The sequence below is a fragment of the Lepisma saccharinum genome, chromosome 2, assembly GCF_977018435.1.
Source record: "Lepisma saccharinum chromosome 2, izLepSacc3.1, whole genome shotgun sequence".
In the NCBI taxonomy this organism is placed as follows: domain Eukaryota; kingdom Metazoa; phylum Arthropoda; class Insecta; order Zygentoma; family Lepismatidae; genus Lepisma; species Lepisma saccharinum.
This window is the reverse complement of record NC_139230.1, coordinates 4106194-4129709: the sequence shown is the minus strand read 5'-3', so window position 1 is coordinate 4129709 and position 23516 is coordinate 4106194. Positions and strand designations below refer to the sequence as shown.

Sequence of the window (23516 nt, the reverse complement as noted above, 5' to 3'; positions counted from 1 at the left end):
AAACACAAGAGGCTAATAAAAGCCTATCTATGTACGTACGTACGTACGTTCGTTCGCAGATTACCTCCGCACCTGTCCCCTTATTTTAAAGCTATGGCTGGAATGTCGACTTCGACAAACCCCCTAGATTCAGGCGCGTTCCTTCGTGCATATTTCTTCCTTCACTGTTGCCTGAATGCCAGGAAGTTCCTCTGCAACAGCCACAGAGGCCACCGGGAAAGGTAGAACAGTGGATGTTGAGACTTAAAAATCTAGAATGTTGACAAGAAATTTCTGGGAGTTAATTTTCCAGTGCATTGTACTGTCAGCTATGAGAATATTCAGCGAGCGTCAGCACAAACGATGGCATCTTACGGAGCAATCACACCCAGCCTTCTTATAGACTTCTCGCATTTTCTATTGTTGTCTTTTAAATACGTTACTTGCAAAAAATATTCTTGGTACACGCAGAACGAACATTCAGTTTCGTTTTCGTATTAAAAGAATTAAAACTATATTGACATAAGCACCGTTCAACAATTTATTAATTGTACATCTTCGAGCCGGCCTCCGTGGCGCACTACGACTCCAGATGTCTTGGGTTCGAATCCAAGTCTGGGCATAGGTGCTCTTTGTTAGTGTTCCTTCATCACTTTCATCATCATAACTCATCTTCGCACCGAGGTGGTTTAGTCGGTCGGCGTCTGACTGCCACGCGGGAGACCCGAGCTCGATTCCCTTGGTTTCGTGGCTGTGCAAGTCCATTAAACTATTTATAATATGTAGACAACAGCGAAAGCAAACTACACGAAGATTCACGTGAATATTCTAGAAAGAATTCTAAGCAGATATAACTTTTCAGAGTTTGGAATATAAAAAAGATTTTTCACAAGGAGATGAAATTTCGAAAAAAGCTGCCCATGCCAAAGGTCCAGCCGATTCTTAACTGTAAGGTTAAAATTAGTACGTGAAGTAATTATGGAATAATCCTCAGTTCAGTTGGTGTCATGGATCGTCTGTTGCATGTGGATATTACGTCTGTTAGCGTCGTGCACTACGGAATATGCCGCTGAAGGTTTTTCTTATATCTATGTGACTCTGTTACCTGTGATGATAGCGCTTCCTCCCACATGAGTTACGTAAACAGCTGACGGCCTTCATTAGCTGCTCATGCTTTCTTGGTAGTTTACGTAACAATGCCTTTTGTGAGCGCGATTGCCCAACAAGCGAGGTTCATCACAAGACACCGAAATGGAGAAGACACTCTTGTGGAGCGTGTGTATCAAGCAAGGATGATGAGCAGCAGCCACTATGAGGGATGGATACAAAGAGGATTTTTTCTCTGATATTTTCATGGCCTGTTGCATAACAAATATGTTGCATTCTTTTATGCAGAAAATTGCACTGGACGCGTCTCACAATGGCACAGCTAAGCTAAATTTGACACAATTTACATCATCAGCAACTTTTCACTTTCTTTTCGGTGCTCTTTGAGCAAGATTATTTCAGGCAGGAGGAAGAAGAGTTCTATTTTCACCCCCCACTTCCACGAATCTTTGCACGAATTCGAGATTTTAACGATCTTACAATGAACCTGTACCATTTATACATTTCCTCATAATAATTAATGGAATGTACCATGATTGAAATTGAATTACACGTGTGAAATATGCAATTTCCCATCGACATTCATTTTACAGTGGGGAGGAGGGGGAGGCATGTCCCTCCATGCCTCTTTGCGGTAGCTATGACTGTGCCACAATCTTTACATAATCGTCCATATTGTGATTTAGAACTTCTTATTGTTACTTCACAATTGCGCAAATCAGTCACTTTTGTCAGCTTCGGATCATGGTGTGAATGTTTTACATCGTTGCTGTTGGAAGACGAACGGAAAAGAAGAATCGGGTCGGAAGGTCCACTGAGCCGACCTCCGTGGCGCTGTGTTTAACGCAACGCGCTCCGACACCAGGGGCCCCGTGTTCGAATCCCAATCAGGAGATGGATGTTCTTTGTGAATGCCCTTTCATCAATTTCATCGTATCATCACTCATACATCTTTGCGATTAGCCAAAAAGTGGCAGAGCAAATTAAAATAAACCAAATCAATCACTCATACCCACCGATTCTAAAAGACTGGAATAAATTTCGCTGGGTCTGAACACGCAATCTCCGAAATGGAAATTGTTTTGTAGCTCCATGACTTGAATAACGTCCAGATCTATTTCTTTTCGCTCTAATTTTCATTTCGGCACATAACGTTGCTTTTCCACATCTTTAGGTCAATTGCGACTAGGTGGACGGATGGCGAACAGATGAAATACACAACGGAACCCACACGATCGCACCTGGATTCGAAGCCAGAACCTTCGGAGACGAGATTGTGAATCGAACACTCAACGCACTCATTCAGATCATGATCAACAGGTCTGGCGAATGAAGTGTGACGCAATCTTAAATCACATCGCAAAAGCACACTTGGCAGAGCGTAAACAATGCTGGTAATTTTTAAAAATTTGTTAACTCTGAGAAAAACTCACTGCGCAAGTCTAAACGGAGCCGTCAATCACCAGCCTTTGAACATAAAATTAGATTACCTCACGTGCGCCTTTGTGAAGTTGTTGAGAAATATCACGTCTTACTCATTTGAGTAATGTTTTCTGCCCGTAACAGCGGCATGGAAACTACTGTTTGCGGAGGCTGTGTACATTGGGAGATATTCCCCAGAGGATTCGGCTGCTTGCAACGCAGGAGGTAGATGAAATGTTTTGCGTATGTAAGCGCGTTGAAGAAAGCTTCTAGCTGCTTACTCGTAAGTATTACAATACTTTTACCGTAGCAACACTGCGTCGTTGAAAAGCTAGTTAGCGCACTGGGTTCGTAGTAAAATCACAGGTCTGTCGTGGGTTACCATCGGGGGGGGGGGGACACTGTTCACCTGAAAACGAGAGGAGGGGCTCTTTGGAAACGTAGTGATAGAATAAGTACAGTCTCGGACACTTCTGGGTTGGAATAATCCCATTGAAAGTCAATGGAATCGTTACAACCCAGAAGCAGGGGGATTTGGCACTAGGCTATCCCAAGCTATAGCCTAGGGTAGCAAGTCGAAGGGGGCGCACAAAAATGAGACACCGCAGCGTTGTCATGAAGGACAGAAGTGACAAAGATCGTTCACTACTAAAATTCCTTAGTATTGGAAAATAGAAAAAGAAAGCAACATGTCAAACCCTTGCTTATTTTCATGAAAGAAGGTTGCTTTTCCAAAATTTTGGCATAGCTCTGAGAACTCTTGTGCGTATATCACCATCAAATGCTAGTGGAGAGCGGGTCGTTCAGTGTTCTAAATAGAATTAAAACTGCCCTCAGAAATTCAGCGTCGGATAGCAGACTTTCTAGTTTGGCATCCGTCACAGCGAATGCTGATGTCCTGCAGGAAATTGACTTTGAGTCTCTGATTCATCAGTTTGCTGCCATGAAAACCAGAAGGAAACAGTTTTAGGTCGTTGTTCTTTTGTTAAATCTAAGCGTATTGTTATATCAAAGTTTAATGAATAATTGTTAATTAGATGTGTATATATTTAAAAGATTATTAATACTAAGCATGCAATTAGTGGAAGGTGAATTGCCATGATAAAAAAACTTTTAATAATAATAATAATTATTATTATGATGATGATGATGATGTCGGCAGGTCTCAAAATAAAGGACAGCCTAAAGGTCCAAATTTTATAAATTCCACCCTGCCCAGAAGTATCCGTGACTGTACCAATTGTAGAAGACTAACATTCAGAGAATTGTAGTCCGCTTTCTCTGCACGTCCCACTCTAGTGCACCACTATCAGACAGCCACACAACTCTGAAACTCATTTATAGGATATGTAAAGTTTTTAGATGATAAATAGTATGAACTTCTGCTGAGTCAGCGGGGGATTTAGCGGCCAGGAAGAAAGCCACAGAACTAAAACACACTCATTATATAATTTCTTGATATTATGATTGGAAAATGATTCAAATGAATGTGACAAATGTGTATGTGTGTTTGTCTGGGGGGAATTTTAATGAGTTCACCAATACTTGTAAGGAGTACTTCGTATTTTCCTCACCCAAATTTCGTCCCCTTTGATAAGTGAATATAATTTTTTTGCAACCAGAAGGGAAGGTAGCAGTATCCAGAAGGGGATTCCCCATCACCCTCTCCCCATGGCTCTAACTAATATTTTTTTATAATTAAAACCACCAGAATAGTGGATTGTAGCTACAATATCAAGATATATCATGAGGCGTTGCTTACCATTGCCTCTGATGTGATGGAGAAGGAGCAATGATGTTATCGAACACATTTCATGAAAACTTAAGAATACGAAGCAACCCTATAAAATAACGAGGAGGCTCACCTAGTCATAACTCGAACGATATGTTGTTGATTTCTAAAAACATAGCCGTGTACACGGGGAGCGGGTGGGGTTGGGGGTGTCAGAAAACACCATCAATGAAAATAATATCTAATATCCGTGCGAGATGCCCTGCTCTCGCTCCCTCCCCAAAACAATGTGATATTGTTTACTATAATAATTATTAATAACATAGTGAAGATGATGTTCATCTTTCACTGTGTAGAAAAACCTACGCTGAAGTGATAATGAACACTCGGAGACTATAATGTGAAAATTTCATCTTCATGTGCCTAATAGTGTTGCCCACGAGACGAGACTTTGGCCTGTCTCGTCTCGTGGAGTCTCGTGGAAATGCTGTCTCGTCTCGAAAATATTCGTTTGTCTTATGACACATGGTCAATCTCGTCTCGTCTCGAATTTTTAAAAGCCTGACCCGTCTCGTCCCGTGGGCAACACTAGTGCCTAACAGTTTCCGTGAAAAACGAATATGAAGTTTCGACAATTAGGCTAACATTGTCCAGTAAGGCAATGGAAATTCCCCTCAAGACACCACCAAATAAAGTAGTCTGCGCGCGCCTATGTCTAGAAGTACTTTGTTGTCACGTGAAAAAAATCATAGTCTTTTCAGTAATCCAAAGCTACATCACTACATATTGTACACCCATTATTTGCTATGTCTATTCTTTCATTCATTTCACAGTGCTACTCGTACTTGCAGTTGTGGTCTTCGTTGTGTTTTAAAAACCGGTTTCTGCAAATGAGAATTATATAAAAGGAGGAGTAAATGCATGGGCGTCCGGAAGGGGGCAAGGGGGGGGGGCAGGAAGATGAAAGACAACTAAAAATTATGAATTTCACACATATAATTTCATTTTAGCCACAACAATATGTGTTAATTATTGCATGAACACCATAAATTCAAATTTAAGCTATGTTTTTTTAGGGAACAACACTATTTTTGGGGAAAATGTGCCTTGTTTGCCCCCCCCCACCTGGGAAAAAATACCTCCCTTGCCCCTCCCTGGAAAAAATTCTGCGGACGTCCATGAGTAAATGTAATGTTTCTTAGACGCACGAACAGCGTTGGAAAGAGTAGTTAAAGTATTTTAATCTAAAACTTGAAAGTCTACGTTGACAAATGCATCTATCCATTCCAAGTGGACAATTCAATCATAAAAAAAGACAACAATAATAAACTGTTTGAAAGTATCGATGAATGTTCACGTAAATATCATTCTAGATATTATTCTAAAAAAATATATTCATTATTTCTTAATTTTTTCCTTGTGATTCCTTTTAGTCCGGCATAACTCATTGAACGTGGAAGCACCTGTTTCCAATACTTTCTATTGTACTGTACCAATGTGTCATAACTCAGGACTCTGCGAGTGCTTACAAACTCTGCTTATCTGTTAAACAATCAAACAGGAGCATACTTCGACCTTTTCTATTGAAGTGATAAAAAAGTATAAGATAAGAGTTCCTATTCCAACAGCAGCAAGAATTTTTGGCAATTCCTGAAGGATTGCGGCACCGTTACTATTGGTATGTATGCAAAGAGAAGCTGCGAAATGAAGGTTTTATGTATTTTCAAAATCAGGTTTTTACTCGTAGAAACTCTAAAATTAACAGTCTTTAAAGTAAATATAATGGCCTTTCAGACTTTTTCGAAGTCAGCAGTTCCCATGGAATCGAATAGAACTCTCCCCTTTGGTGCGAACTGTCCCGGATTCGATTCCCAATGGGAGTTCCAAAACAATATGACAGGGCAGTTGACTAGCCACTTAAAGGGAAGTAACGCACTCCGGTTTAGAATGCCAGATAATAGCGGCGATGTGATTTGATGAGTTGACCAAGCTTCTTTGCATTGAAAATCAACTAGTCAGACGTTGGCCCTCAAAGGACTTTTCCCACTTGCCAAAAGGTTTTTAGGATCGAATCCTCGTAAGTTGCCGGCCTGCGTGGTGGAGTGGTTAACAACACAGCGCGTTACGACGCCAGGGGCTCGGGTTCGAATCCCGACCTGACCAAAGGTGTTCTTTGTGACTGTCCCTTCATCAGTTATATCACATCTTAACTCATTCTCATCTTCGCGACTAGCCAAAAGTGGAAGAAAAGCGAATGAAAATAAACAAAATCAAATCAAAATCCTGGTATGTTATGGTGGTCAGGACAACAGTACGACGAATATAGTGTTGGACATTAGACAGTACGCCTACTACCCGTGTTTCTTCCTTCATCATACAGTGGCGTGCCAAGGTTATTCGGAAGGGGGATTACATGTACTTTTTTTAGTAGCCAGTCTTCACTTTTTGTCATCTTTCCTGAGTTTCACGTTCTATTTTTATACTTTGCCAAAGGGAGGGGGGTTATGACCCCTACCACCCCCTCCGCCATTGGGCACGCCACTTTTAAACATCTTTTCATCATCCATTCACGATTCATCTTCGGCCTCCCCGATTGCGTGTTAGATTTGGTTTGGTTGGTTGATTTGGTGTTTTATGTCCATTTTATGCACAGTAAGGCTAATTGGGACTGGACCTACAGTTTAAAGTGGGATCCGAACCACTATGTGCCCCCACCGGGTATCGAACCCGGGACCCCTTGATTACATTACACTACTACGATTGCGTGTTAGAAACATCGTCGCCGTTTAATCAAGGGGTCCCGGGTTCGATACCCGGTGGGGGCACATAGTGGTTCGGATCCCACTTTAAACTGTAGGTCCAGTCCCGATTAGCCTAACTGTGCATAAATAGACTCAAAAGAAGAACAAGAAAATGAAACCATTCCATTCATTCTCACCGTCATGATTAACGTAGGGAGGTAGAAAAGCGACTTCAAATAACAAAATTCAAAGAATAACAATAATATGAAGGGGAGGACAATGATTAATGCATACTCCAAGAGTTTTTGTGACTTTTATATCGCTAAAATAAACAAAATGCTGGCAAATGGAGTTTCTTTTCTCAACCCATCGATATTTCGACTTTATCGTAACAGCTGTGTATTGTTTGTGTGATGGTGCTCTTTGCGATACTACTGCGCCTCCTGTGGAAGAATTGTGAATTACCTTATTTCGTAATGAGAATGAGATCGAGAGGGAACAAGAAGTGGGGGACCTGGACAACAGTAGGTCGAATGTAGTGTTCGATATAGACAGTATGCCTACTACCTGATATTTATTTTTTCAGTGGCATAGACAAGGCATGGAATGTGAGAAATTGCCATCTACAGGTCAGTGCTTACATAGAACCCTGTCATATGATGTGGCAGAAATCTCAAAAATAGCTGGAGATTAGTAAGCTTCCTATTTTATCCTGTACTTTCAGTCGAGTTTTCTTTGCTGGGAAAAGTGATTGAGGAATGTTATTTGCCTTCTTACTTAGTGGTACATTTCATAACCAATCGCAAGATGAATTTATATTGCCTGAAATGGTAATTTTATGTAAGCTGGGAGCTTTTCGGAAAGTGTAGATGGAGTTGGCAAGTCATCAACAGATCAGAAACGTCAGCGAGAAACAGATCCCGAAAGTACGTAATGAAAACTGTGTTGTTTCGGAAAACTAAGTGAAGCTACGTTATACATTGCAATTCTACAAGAACAGTAATTCACAATGGATTATTATTATGGAACAAAACCATTTATTTTACCCTCCCTTTCGTCTCCCAAGAACGTGAACAAGAAACTTGGAAGTGTTATTGATTTTGAACAAGATACAGCTTGAAATATATTCGTATTTAATATGATTTGATAATCACAAATCTATCTTGGTCAATAAGTATGCAACATCTAGTATACTTAAACAGTTGGAAATATAGAATTATGATTGTGTGTGTAGCTGTATTAGACCTCCCGACTTTCGTTAGTGAAAATAGCTGCATAGAAGAGGCAATATGCCAGTGAAGTAATTCAAGTGTATGTACGCGTAATATAACAACTGTTTTATTATATCCGATGTATGGAAAGCAGTGTGCTTTGCGAGTGAAAAGGGGCATGCCATTTGAAATAGGCAAAGGTGTCCTCTGTACTTTGCACTATACCATCAAGGCACATAGGGTGGGGAAGTAAGGATGACTCATTTCAGGTTTAGACCGTAATGGACGTGATGTTGTCAGCATCATGCTCCCGCTACATTTACCACCAGGTCCCCATTAATTAGACACTGGGCGAACCCCAGAACTTCTTAGTCACGACATAAATGGGAATTTTTTAATATGGGCTCAACTTCCAATTACTAGATGTCAATCTCTTAATTATACATGCACCTGGGTAACAGCTTCATACATCGGAGACACATTTCTTCAATTTTACACAAGAAACTATTTACGGAAATGAGTTTCTCCAAGGTTTACAACGTTCGTCGAGGTATTTTCTTTCATCGTGGAATATATTTGCTGGGGAAATCATGTATTTTTCAAGAGAAATCTCTCACCGACGCACAATTGCCATTGCTTTCATTTGCTTGCCCTACGACAACCGGATGCTGCGTACGTTTGATGACGTAAGCCCCTGTCAGTGTTTCAAACCCCCTTTTTTATTTTGCTTGCCTAACATAACTTTATCGGAAATGGTTCGTGGGGCTATCCGTCAGCTACCCGTGCATAATGTACAATTTGCACAAGTGACGAACACGATAGTAGGTATTTTTCAGTGAAGGATGTTGGAAACACTGCGTGCCTACTATGGTAGAAGATTTGCCTGCCATATTCTGTGTTATGGAAGCAAAAAAAGGAGTCAAAGAAATTACTCTCTATGTGAAAAATTGTTGTTTTTTTCCATGTAAAAAGCATAATGGCATCTTGAACTATGTTCCGCAATGCACAATTGGTAAGTACAAACCATGCGAAACACAAAATATCAGATTTTAATGTGTCTCCGATCTATGAAACTGGTACCTGCACCTGTTTTCTACATAATATGAATTGCCTAAATGCACATACTAAATCAGCTTAATACATATTTATTCCATTTTATTTACAGAATGATTTGTTTCTCATGTTGCAGAATGGAATTAAGTTTTCGTGTGACATATCTCATAACGATAGGCTAGACAGCTTTGGTTCGGTCCAAGTTCCAATTGTTTAATTTAGATTTCATCATGGTACATGCACATTTTTTTCATGGTTCTATTTCTATATATGTCTGTTACATAATTTGGAGTTTAGTGATTACTTACTGCGTATTTGCTTGAGAATGGTTTTCCCTTCTGTGTACTCATACATGATTCTTCTCTTGCAACCAGCCATTCGTTTACTGTTGTCTGGGTTATGGACTGGCTGCCATCTACAGTTCCGTCGGGTCAGGAACTAGCGTGGATACCACCTTTATGGCAGTGACCCTGTTTTGCTGCGTTTACAGCCAATTTTGCAAGAGCCGACAATGTTAAAATTCCCCCTCCATAAAGCAGCCAGTAGAGAGACAGGATTTCATCAAAATAACCATTCTATGCTGTGATTGCACACCGGTTAGTACAGCGACTCCACTGTAGGTCGTGTGTGTGGTTCAGATGCATTTCATAGTTAGGTTAGGCAACTCAGATTTAGGGCTCTTAGTATTCAAATAATGTCTCTAAAAATGTCTTGTTCATGTGAAGCATGGATACTTGCATAAGTTACTTTCTACATACTTTTTTCACCAATAAATTACACTTTTCGGAACACAGAACAGTGGTAATTACTTTCACCAATGTTCAAATTTACTGTAACAAATATTTGTACAATTCTTCAATACTTCGTCTTACTCCTATGAAACTTTGAAAAAAATCATTATACATTCAGAACCGTTACCATATATTTTAATTACAGAAAACAAAAGGATGTTATTTTAATGCTAGGAGCCCTAAACCTGACCCACCTAACCTAACAATGAAAGCAGGGATGTTTCATTAATGCTAAGAGCCCTAGACCTGATACGCCTAACTTAAAACCAGAGCATTTATGGATGTAATATCCCTTTGCACCCCACACACATGAAGTAGATGGCAGTAGCAATCTGTATCCAAGATGACCGTAAATGAATAGCTGCTTGTAACCAATCATAAACGAGTATATGGAAGGGAAAAACGTGGTAAGACCAAGACACTGAAGTGTGCGCTAACAGGTATAAATAAACATTGAACCATATAAAATATGTGTACCATGATTTGTTCACCTGAATAAATTAAATTTCTCGTAGAGTACATTTACAGTTTTTCTGTGTGTCAAATACCATTGCGTGCGGTAGGTAAAGTTCCCCATTCATATTGCACCGTGCCATGAAGACACATTTAGGTAATGTGGGAGTAGGGCCCCACACATTCTCGATCCCATCCAGTTTTGAGGTGATGTAATCAGCACCATGCTCTGGCTGCCTTTGCTCCCAGGTACCGTTTGATTTGAGGCTGGGTGAGTCTCAGATTCACTTTATGCATTAACAAGGCCAAAGAAACTCATACCTTACATCACCCACCCTGGGAATTGAACCCGGTTCTCCCCCATGGCAGTCTGACACCTAGCGACTAGACCACTGAGAAAGGAAATGCTAACAAAAATATAATCTCAAGTACCAATTGTTCAATGGTAACACTGTTAAGCCTTGTTTCCATGTTAATAAAACATTAACATGCTGACCAAGGCAAACTTTCATAGTATAAAGAATATACATCAAACCGTAACATTTCCAACCTCTAACAGGGTCTTCTTCAGACGAATATTCACATTAAACTTATTGTGGTCAGCATTTTAATGTTTTATCAATTGTTCAATCCTGGTATATTCCGAATACACCGATATTTTTAATATGAATGTGTTTCAGTGCTTGCCTGTAAGCACATACAGAACAGGCTTACTGATTAATTACCGAGTACAGAACGATTTTTACATCCTATTCCTTTATGTTTACATGAGTAGATTTGGTGCTCTTATTTAAGTACATTCCATCAGGTGTAACTTTTAAGTCATTCCTTTTAAAAACGTATGAAAATGGAACGACTTAAGATGACCGGACCCCTCTCCGATTTTCTTCATATTTGGCATACTCACTAATTGAGGCCTCCTAATCATGAATCTGAAGTTAAAAGTTGTCGAAAACGTCTAGAAATTGCAAAATAAGCGAAAATAAGGTGTTAGTTTTTGGAATGGAAACCGTCGATTTTCGCGAAATTTTTTGTTTCACAAGGAAATATATATATTCCTAATACTACCACGACACCAAATTTTAACTATGTTTGCCTAATCTAACCACAAGTCAATGGTTCATGGGGCTAGCGCCAATGGTTTGCAATTATTTTGCAATTTCTAGACGTTTCCAACAAATTTTAATTTCAGATTTGTCATTAGCAGGCCTCAATTAGTAAGTATGCCAAATATGAAGAAAATCGGAGAGGGGTCCGGTCATCTTAAGTCATACCATGAAAATATTCCTTGGGATATTATCATGCCTCATCAATAAGATTTCTTAGGTAGTGAGATGGTGGTTAATTTGTGGGGTTTGCTTCTGTAATAAAAGTTGCATACAAGACCTATGCATGCTACTCTTTCTAAATATGTGTGTGCACGATTGTCTACATATTTTTTTATCTTTTAGTGAAACAGAAGCCAGCTCCCCCTCCAAAACCCCAGTTTCCGGCAAGTGAGACAGGCACTAGCGGCTCTTTGCAACGATGGTCTCATTCCACAGGAAACAGTGGGTCATCTTTGGCTAAACAAAGGTGTGTATGTTGCATTTTTATGAGGAGTTTATGTATATATATTTTTTATTATTATTATTATGCCCTTCATGGATTTTTAAGTTTTAGAAAACCTAGGGTATCTCACCAATATTTTTTTCAAAAGTAGTTAGTAGATTCACATTTGGCTGTTATAAAAGTTCTAAACCTTATGTAGTCCACTACATAACATGAAGTTACAAAATACAATTGTTAATTGAGTGCATTTGTTCCATAACTCACCTTGCAATAAAACAAATCATTGGAATTGCAAGGTAGTGTGCCAAAGATCAACATGTATACTGTACTATTTAATTTTTTTCATATAATTTTTTAATTTTTTGTAACAAAACAATTTCTTGCCTGTTAATTTTAATTTGTAAATTAGATTTCCAAATTTAATTTTGTACTTTCTACTGAGTGGTAAGTTTCCTCTGCATTGATGCTTTCAGTTTTATTAATGAGAATGTAACAAAAGTACTGAATGTAACACATCTATTATATAAAATGGAGAGGAAATATAATTAGCTCACACACATCAACCATACCAAGTGTTTCTTCTAGTTTAATTGTGCTAGGTTTAAAGTCCATCATATTGAAATGCATTGATGGAGTTTGCTTAAATACGGTGCGTTTCGCCTTCTCTTGTGCGCCTGTCAGAGGCCCGCTTGGCTGCCAGCCAGACGGCAAATTTTTTACATTATCTCTGCTATGGAAACTGATAGCTTCGTAATGACTTCAAGTTCTCAGAATTACAGTTACAATTACATTCTAAATAAGCACCTTAATTGTCACAAGGGATGTTGGAAATGCCCTCGTGCATCCACACATTTCTGCCATGTTTTTAGGAAATTTGTGGGCTGATCCCGGAGATTTGTTTTAAATTTTATGCAATGATGGGCTAAATATTTGCCCTAAGATGCCTTTTTTTGTTCCTTGGCCAGATAATGTAGGTGTTTACGTTTATGGCCTACTATGTTATGATAATTATTGCAAATTCATGCCTGAAACAAATACAGTTACAATCATTAAAGTGTCAATTACAATCAAAATAAGCACATACTTTGTCATAAGAGATGCTGGAAATTGTGTTGTTCTGTGTATGCATGTGCAATTATTAAAACTATAGCAAAACACAAATAACACTTGGAACAATATACAATTTGTAAAACAATAGAAAATCACAACACTTATAACATGTAAACACTTTAAAAATATGACTGGAATGAAATCGCGAAATTACTGAAATGGAATGGGATTAAGAAATTCTCAAGTCTTGAGGAAAGCAATGTTTTCAGTTGCCACTCTGTGCCACGAGCTGTTAGGAAACAAAAGTTCCCTTTTAGCAGGTCTTTTTACCAAAGCTCCACGAAATTTCCTAAAAACATGCCAGAAATGTGTGGATGCACGAGGACAACATTTCCAACATCCCCCGTGACAATTAACATGCTTATTTTGATTGTAACTGTAATTCTGAGAACTTGAAGTCATTTCGAAGCTAGCACTTTCAACGGTGGAGATATCACATGCGATTTGATGGGAGTTGCGGTCTGCCAATAGGCGCACTGTACAAATCTGGATCAAATCTTCAAAGTGTATATAAAAATTTTACAAAATTTCAGTGTATGATCTCCCAATTTACAGATTTTAAAACTTTTCCAACATAAAAAAAACATACTTTTGATCCACTAGCTTGAATCACATTGTTTGATTTCACTGATATGCAATATCTGACTGTGGTTCAAAGTAGCTATATAAATTGTAACTCTAAAACTCAAAACTTAAAGCAGTTAATCATTCACGATTTCCAATTTTGTCTTATTTTGTAAGAGAAAGTGCTTGAACTTGGACAAATAATGATGGGCCAGTGTGGTAATAATAATTAAGTAGCTATTACAGTGGTAAAGGTAAAGTTCCTCGTGAATATTGCACCGTGCCAGGAAGGCATATTTAGAGGGAATGTGGGGGTAGGGCCCCACACATTCTCAATCTCAGTCATTTTGGAGGTGGTGTGATCAGCAGTATGCTCTGGCCACCTCCCCAGGTACCCATTGATTTGGGGCTGGGTGAACCCCAGATCCACTTTATGCAGGGACAAACCTAGAAAAATTTCGGTCTTAGATCACCCAATCTGGGTCTCCTGTGTGGCAGTCAGATGCCACTATCGACTAGACAACCGCAACTCCAGTGAGTTGCAAAAACTTGAAATTTTAATGTCTTGGCAAGTATTAACATCAGCAGTGCATCATAAGCACTTTTACACTTATGTAGAAATAATATTTTTAAGGAGCTGTCCAGAAATCAAGTTTAAAATTTTTGTCCATCTCACTTAGTGGCTATTTATTATTATTACATTTTACAGTACTCATTTTTCATAAATATTCAGAGCTGAAACATTTTTCTACAAAATAAGATAGAATGGAAATCATACATAATTAATTACTGGAATCAGTGTGTGAAATCTGAAAACTTATGACATCTGAAAAGCATGATGATCTCGCTTCCCCTGGTGCGGCATCATTTTACCTGTCCACCCCAAATCTCCTGTAAATTTGGCTATTAGGATAATTTACACACACACTTGCAAAGAGGAAAACGCACATGCTGCTGTAATTGAGTGTGATTTGTGTATAGTTAAAATTTGTGATTTTGTGTTTCATTAATTTTCATCATATCAACAAAATTGCATGATGACACTGTCGTGTAACACTACCCTTCTTCTGCATTCAATAGAATGGTGGTGCAGATTTTTTAATCTAGCTTTAGCTGGTATCCTTGCTCCCTTGCTACACCACTGTTTTAACTATCTCTTGATATAGAAGGCAAGGGGTAGGGAGAGGCACTTACTAAATGGGATCCATTTTGATCCTCCCCTTGAAACATTAACCTTTAGGTGCCCAAGCGTCTCGATCGAGATACCCAAAAGTAACCCTCAATTGCCCAAGCGTCTCGATCGAGATGCTGTGTCTAGGTCGTTTTGAGAGTTAGCCCCCTCCCCCCGCCACGTATACGCCGAATTTGCAAAAATTTCATATAGTATGAGTCTCTGGTTCATTCCGCGTACAACGGTATATCACTCATCTCTCTAGGGCAATTAGCTTCCGAACTACACTAATTTAATTGAAACTCTGCATTTTGCTCGAAATCGGCTTGGGCAACCGAGGCTTACTATTGAAAAAGGGCTTGGGCGTCAAAAGGTTAAGTTGTAAAATATGATTGGAATGATTAGTGACATAAAATTTTGGCTAAGATATACATATCAGATGCACAATATACAGGGAGGTTATTTCAGTCGTTTGCCGCGAGAGCGTCTGCCGCTCAGCGGCCCTTTCATGCAACAGGTCCCGGCAAATTGCATTACAGGAAGTTCGTAACAGAAACCGCTTGTTTTGTAATGTTTCCACTTTTCACAATTACAGTTATAATTACAATTGAAATAAGCATTGTCCCAAGGATGCTGGAAATGGTGTCCTCCCAAATACAAATATTTCTGGCAACTTATTTCTGACATCTAATCTTAGATTAGACATCGCTACTTTATCCTCAGTTGTCGCGAGAGCATCGTCAGCTTATCGGGGGAGTTGTCAACCGCGAGAGGGCGCTTCATACTGCATGAATGTGACACCTGTCGGCAGGGACTTTTCACTATATTTCGCCTGCGTAGGGACAGATTTTGCCAAATGAGGGAAAACGTAGGGACTTTTTCAATCTTGGAAAATAACATTTTATTGTGCAAAGGTGCAAAGCTTACTCGCCAGTCAGTTGCACTTTCTTCGTGCTCAGTTTGGAATGACTGGATTAGTTTATCTGGATACTTTAGCGAGGAGGAGAAAAAAGAATTAGCCAACAAATCTCCATCAGAATTTTGGAACATGTTATCGGTTACCAAGAACTTTCAAGGCAAGTTCTTTTTTGAAAACATTTCCACTCTCGCGAAAATAGTGCTAACATTGCCACATTCTAACGTGGAAACTGAAAGAATATTTTCAATGTTAAGTGATTCAAAAACAAAAAAAGAAAAATGAAATGGGACCAGAATTGTTAAAGACTGCAGGAAATACAGCATCACCAACCAACATCTATCTCTTCACAGCAGCAGCATGTATGACTTCAAATAACATAATCAACAGTAAACGACTCAACATTATTCATTAAGGTAAGAATTTACAATACCGGACCCTTCTGTAATTTTTATGCTACATCTTATACTCACGAAATAATTAGTAGTGATGATTTATCTCAAGTTAACATGTTGGGGTGATGTGAAAAAATTGTTCATTAACGTGTAAAAGTTGTAAAATAAGCTTTTCAATTCTCGCAATGATTCTCCGTATAGAAGTATGGTAGCCATATTTGTTGATATGAACAATTGACGTTCACAATTAGTTACGCTGTGTACAGCATTTCCACACTGTTGATTTCATACTTGGAGAGCATGGATCTTGTAAGAATCGCGGAAGAGAACAGTAAAAAAGTTGTTAATGTTGTACAGATTGTTAGGTGGAGTGTGCAAGAGGATGGCCGTGGGGCTAATTAATAAACTTACGGATTTCGGTATATTGCCCAAAGAAGGTGCTTACATGTGACAGTGACAATCACGATGTAGAAGAACATGTGGAATGTGGACTGATTTGATTACAGTTAAGTTTGGCAACAGTGCATCGATCGTAAAATTGCAAGATACGAAAATGGCATCTTCGATGATGAACGTTTGCTGTTAAAGTGCTACGAAAATAAGATTTTTTTATCAGTTCGTAATCACAATTAGTGCAAAACCATTCACGGATAGCCCCACCGACCATTCTTGGTAAGGTTAGGTTAAGTTAGGTTAGGCAAGGCAGACATAGTTAAAATTTGGGGTCGAAAAACCATGCATGGGTAGCCCCACAAACCATTGACGGATAGCCCCATGAACCATTCACGGTAAGGTTAGGTTAGGATAGGCAAACAGTTAAAATTTGAGGTCGTAGTAATATCAGGAATGTATATTTCGTTTTTTAAGTATTGGAAACACAAAATCTTCCAGTAAATAATGAGCAATCGTGCCGATCGCGGACCACTCAATTTCTACACGTGACACCCAAATTTTAACTTCAAATTCGTGATTAGGAGGCCTCAATTAGTGAGTGTGTGAAATATTACAAAAATCGGGGAGGGTCCTGTATTGTAAATTCACTCCTTCATTAATTGTGGAAGCACCGAACAGAAAGATTTGGTAAGTAAATGTTCATATTTTATCGTCTGTTTTGCATGCTCATGAGGTGGTGTTTTTTTTAGTCGCTTTACTTGGCGTAGAGACATTTGGTCAGTCGTAGGAAGATTTTGACTACATCTGAAGGGACATTGCAGAAAAATGGTTAGCAACACTGTCAGCTACCAGACGTAATGAGTGTACGCTCATGTTCACTTCTGTTTGCGTTTATCAGTACAAGTGTTGTTTATGCTGTGTTATTGAGTTCGTGTGCTATTCAGTGCTAGTGCTTTATTGTGTGTTAATTGTTATTCATTCATTAGTTATGCTGCTAAACAAATATAGTCTTGAACAAAGAGTTTTTATGTACGATAATTACGTGAAAACAAACTCTTGCAGAAAAGTGGTCAGGCAATTATGAGAGACAGGATCTCTTGAACCTAAGAAACGTGTTTTATTGCTGTTGAAGGAGGTCATTTTCAACATCTCTTATAACACAGGAGGTTATATCATTATTATTACTTTTAAATATAATTTTACACTTTCGGTTTGCTTTATGCGCCGGGATCCTGTCTTCCCTGCGATGTCTAATCTAATATTAGATGTCAGAAATAAGGTGCCAGAAATATTTGTATTTGGGAGGACACCTTTTCCAGCATTCTTGCGACAAGGTACGTTCTTATTTCAATTGTAATTGTAACTGTAATTGTGAAAAGTGGAAACATTACAAAACAAGCTGTTTCTGTTACAGACTTCCTGTAACGCAATTTGCCGGGACCTGCTGCAAGACTGAGCCGCTAAGCGGCGAACTCTCTCGCGGTAAATGACTGAAATAACCTCCTGTTATATTGCCGACACAATAAATATTGTGATCCCAAGATATTTGGCTGAGTAGCAATTTTGTGTTTAATATCATGAAATATCACCTAGATTATGTATCATCTGGCACTAATGCTACATAATGATATTGTTGGAAAATGTTGTCTTTAACATTGTAAGATTAAATTTTTCTCTTTCGGACAGGCCTGAGCTAGGAGAGACCAATGTAGTAAGTATTAGGTCAAAGAAATTGGAATTAGTGTCAGTTTGGTTTCAATTTAGATACAACTATACTCTGTCTCCGGAATCTTTGGAGCAAATCAGTGTATAACTGTGGAGAAGGGAAAGCTGCAAGTTGATGAAGTGAAGCAGTGTGGGCTTCTGCAAATGGTTGGTAACTGCACTCGCTTCCTCTCTCACGAGTTCACTGGTCGAGCCCTCCACTACTTGTGCAGAGACTTGTTTTCGTTCACTCGCTCCAGAGATTCCTGGGATAGAGTGTAGTAGCAGGTGTTTGGGGAAAATACAGTAGTCTCTCGCTTATCTGACATAAATGGGCCGGCAGAACGTCGGATAAGCGAAAATGTCGGATAATAGGGAAGTGTTAAGAAAAAGCCTCTTAATCATCAAACACATTACGAACCTAATACAGTAATCATGTTTTACAACAATACAGAAAAAAATAACTGGAAAAATTAACTTACAGTTACAGAATTGTCTGAAGTTAAACACAGTACGTACGTACAGTACTTCAAAAGTTCAGTCCTGCGATGATTGAAAGAAATTTTTGATCGTAGTCTGCTTTCCTGATGATTGCCGTTACTTCGCTGCCAAGTCTCGCCATCTTTGCAGCATCATTAAGTCGATTCCTGTAGCTGCTTCTTGTTGCTCAATATATTTAATTGCAGTTTCGAGAGCCTTAACTCTGTCGTTATGTGAATTTCTGAGAGGCTTAACAGTTCGTGCTTGTTCTGGATCTTCAATTTCATTGTCTTCGCAATTGACAAGAGCGACAATTTCTTCATTAGTTATTTCATACTGATCATCATCCTTCATCCAACTTTCGATTTTTTGCAAAGTTGCATCCTCACATCCAGGGATACGTTGCACTAAAGGTAGAATGGTTTCTTCGGTTTCATCTGAGCTTTCCGTTCCCATACTTTCATCATTGTCTAGCAGCTTCTTCCATTATTTGGCAATTGTTGGAGCCCTTACGTCAGCCCAGGCCCTTGAAACCCAATAAGCAACGTCCTTTACATTGATATGTTTCAATCATGTTTTGTCCTCCTTCAATGTCTTCTATCACTGTAGACAGTAGCTTCCTGCGATAGTTCCTTTTTATCGTTTCCAAAATGCCCTGATCCATAGGTTGGCATATGGCAGTTACATTGGGGGCAGAAACATTGCCTTAATGTCACCATCTTGAAGCTTCTCTGCATCAGGGTGCATTGGAGCATTATCTAGCACCAAAACTGCTTTTCTGGGTAAATTATTTTCCTTAAAAAAAACTGTCTTTGAAAATTTCACTGGCTCATCCATGCGTTTTTCACAGAGACACATATGCATATAACAGACGATAAACCGATCCGCATACAATGATGAACTGCACTGCACTCAGTAGCGAGTAACAGACACATGAGTCATAGTGTAGGGAGGCGTGCCATGCGGTAGAGTTGGGAGAAACTAAAAATAGACCACGCTCGCAACTTGCAGTTCTTGTTGCAAATTTATGATTTTTTTCCCGGTGGTATGTCGGATAATACAGAAGGTCGGATAAACGAGACTCTACTGTACTGCATTTGTGGGTGAAAGCAAGCCATTTGGCAAGCATATACCTGCATAGGAAGAATTCAAAATGGAGAAAGTAATTTTTAACAGCTATCATAGGCATGCAAGATATTGTTCCCTACATTTTTAAGGGGGCTGGTTAAAATGTGATGACTCAAAATTTTAACCATAACATGATCATTTCATTTTTGTCCAAAAGTTAAAATTTACTTTTATGCATCACGTTGACTAAGATAGTCACATTGAATAAAATATCTTATGTATTAGAGGCACACAAAGAAGTTAAGTTGCCAGAATTGTCATATATCACATGTGTGGCTGAAAAATATGACTGCCAGTGTTTACACACAAATGATCTTTATGACTTACTTGATTTAGCAAAGCACTAAAACTTACCAAACACAAGAACATTTTTGACAATTCATCTGTTTCAGTACCCTCAAAACTGTAACAAACAAGTCTTTGCATGTCTATGTAGAATTTTTAAATATTATGTCCTCTATTGTGAAAAATTGCTACATTGAATCCTAAGGGCAATGTTTGAGGGTTGATCTTAAATGCTATCTTTGGTGTGGTATATGTATGTTGAAAAGCATGCTTCTAATCACAAGTGCAGTAATTTTCCCATACATCCTCTAATAAATTTAGTATTTCTTTTTATTTTTCTCGTAATTTTTCCGCCAGTTATACTGAACATTCCAATTATGTTTTAAGAATACAACCAGGCACATGTGGTTTATTAGAACTAAGCTGATATATCTTAATCTTATACGAGCACTGCTACTTATAAATTTCAGCAGCTGAACATGTTTTGAATTTCCTGCAAAGTACCTCACATTAATTTTTCTGTTTGCTGTAGTCTTCTTTTCTTCTTCCTTCACGCTTACAGCTCAGTGTGAAACATCCTTGAATTTAGATATGTTTTTGGTAACTTATCTTTACTTTCTTTGGCCTTTTCTTACTCAATATTTGCTTTCTCCTTCATGGCAGATGTACTCAACAATTAAAAATGTGAAAGGTTAGGTAGAACACTTCAATTTCCAACAAATCTTCAGTGAACAAGTCTTCATCAATTCCTAGAGCCACTATCAGCTAGGAAAGCATCTAGCAGAAATGTTCTTGTTATAGTGAGGAGAAAAGAAGCAAATAACATTCATGCCCTGTCGTTAATTCTTCATTCCCATTTGTTGGAGGGATGTCACATTCTTCACTTGTGCTCAAAGCCTACAGAAAGCTGCATTTGACACATGGTAAATCCGGTCACTTATCCATTTGGTGACAATGCACTTGTTTTCCAATCATGCAGCAGAACCTTCTTGATTGACAGGGGCTCTTATCTTGAAAGTATATCTAGTATATACAATTAAACTTCAATGCCCACCATGGTGGAGTGGTTAGCACATTGCACTACAATGCCAGGGGTCCCAGGTTCAAATCCTGGCCTGGGCATGGGTGTTTGTGAGTGTCCATTCATCAATCATCCCCATCTTCACGATTAGCCAAAAGTGGCAGATAAGTGAAATAAAATTAACCAATTCGATCAATCCAATGCACAACATCAATGCCTGCCAGGTAGTTATTTTGTTTTTGTTGGGTTATGCACAACCAGGGCATTGATTCCTATTGCTGCTGTTATGTGCTTTACTAAATTGAAGCTCGCTACTGTTTCTTTACATATCAGGTTATTTTCCAATGGGTCAACACTGAAAGTTTGGTTTTCCCACTGGCAATGAACTCTGCTTCAAAGATGCAGGAGTGTTAACCATTCAAAACATTAAAAATAAATTATGGTCCTTAGGCTCAATGAAAATTTGCCTTAGACTTATCATGTCTCTATTGTATTCTGATTTCAGCTCATTCAGGTGCGGCACCAGAAAACTATGACCGGGTGGGCATGAACCATATATTGATAAATTGGGGTGGGCAGATACGTATATTTATAAAATATATATGTGAGCTTCACAAACATACATTCCCTCCCCCCCCCTGCTCTCTCCTGATTTCATTTGTGTTTCTTTCCTCATTTATTTTTAATGGTGTACATTTTCTTATTTATCATTTACATACCTTTTTTCCTTGGTTTATGTCTCCCCCCTCTCTCTCTCTTTCATAAATTTTTCTAATCAAATTTCTCATGTGAATTCTCTCTATGCACTCCACTCTAGAAAAAGGTGGAGAAGAGACACTATGACGTTACGTATTGAAAAAAACACACTGCAGGTTTTGGTCCAGGCCCGTAGCCAGGATTTTATTTAGGGTGGAGGGGTGCTCATCCTTTATCAGCAGCTGCCATCTAAAGTTGACAAAGTTGGGAGGGTAGAAATCCTGAAGATGAATTTCTCACTGAACTTACTGAAGTAAATGTTCGTCTGGCCAATGCAGAACAAGAGATTTCTCAATAGGACTCAATATTATGCATGGCGCTTGTGAAATCAAATATTTTTACTTACCATATTGTGGAAGTAATTTAGACAAAAAAATAATCAAATTTGATCATTGCAGTAGCTACGTAGCAATTCTTCTCTTGTTCATAGCGCTTTAAAACTCTTGAAAAAAGTATCATGTATATACAATTATCACCATAGGCATTGACTTTAGAGGGGCAAAGTACTTTCTGCCTTCCAAATTCCTCAAGAAGTACATACATTATACATTAAAAATTATTAAATACGGAGAAACTAGTACTCACTTTTATCCGCGAAGCTGTTTTTTCTTCTTTTTCGATTAATTTCAGTGGCCACTGCCACCATCCTCGTTGGAACTTGCTGCGCTGTTGCTTGGCGTGCGTCTTTTGTTCGTAGTTCTCTGGCTGCCGTTAGGTGCGCTGCTAGGTGCACTGTGCATCTTGGTGCGTCGTCTGCTATTTCCGGGCGATAACTGCTGCAGTAGTGGAATCCAAATATGGTGCGCTTGCCCGCTATCGATGTTTAGTTCATGCGGGAAGTGCATTATGGCGTGCGTTTCCTTGATTTTGGTGTCTATGAGCGTGTGGGCAGTGTGTTTGACTCGAACCTTTTGAATTTTATGGCTATTGTATTTGATATGTCTAGCAAGACCAGTAGTGGGTTGGGCTTTTTTCGCATCTGCTAGGTGTTGTTGGATTCTTTCATTGACAGATCTGATGGACCTGCCAATGTAATGAGCCTTGCATTCACACTCTGCATCATATACACCTGGGTTGTCAAGGGGGGAGAGGAAGTACCGTTTGTGCTTGTTCAGTTTATCAGTTATTTTGGAGTTGGGTTTGTGCGCTACTTTGATGCCAAATGGGAGAAGGGCTTTGGCTATGCGGTTGGAAGTGGTGGGATGGTAGGGGAAGGCAAACCATTTATATTGGTCGCTGGGGGTTGGTTGTGGCTGGGTTGCTTGTGGATGGGTTGATTGTGGTAGGAATCAAGGAAACGCACGCCATAATGCACTTCCCGCATGAACTAAACATCGATAGCGGGCAAGCGCACCATATTTGGATTCCACTACTGCAGCAGTTATCGCCCGGAAATAGCAGACGACGCACCAAGATGCACAGTGCACCTAGCAGCGCACCTAACGGCAGCCAGAGAACTACGAACAAAAGACGCACGCCAAGCAACAGCGCAGCAAGTTCCAACGAGGATGGTGGCAGTGGCCACTGAAATTAATCGAAAAAGAAGAAAAAAC

At 39.1% G+C, this 23516-nt stretch overlaps 1 protein-coding gene across 1 annotated transcript in view; it reads left to right on the top strand.

Moving 5' to 3' along the window:
• The first annotated feature begins 7464 nt into the window (after positions 1-7464).
• Positions 7465-23516, top strand: part of LOC145983877 (uncharacterized) — a 33792-nt gene continuing 17740 nt past the window's right edge. Inside the window, exons 1-2 of the mRNA XM_083116949.1 lie at positions 7465-7610; positions 11941-12064. Coding sequence (XP_082973075.1) covers positions 7583-7610; positions 11941-12064 — 152 coding nt within the window. The 5' untranslated portion in view covers positions 7465-7582. The remainder of the gene's footprint in view (positions 7611-11940; positions 12065-23516) is intronic.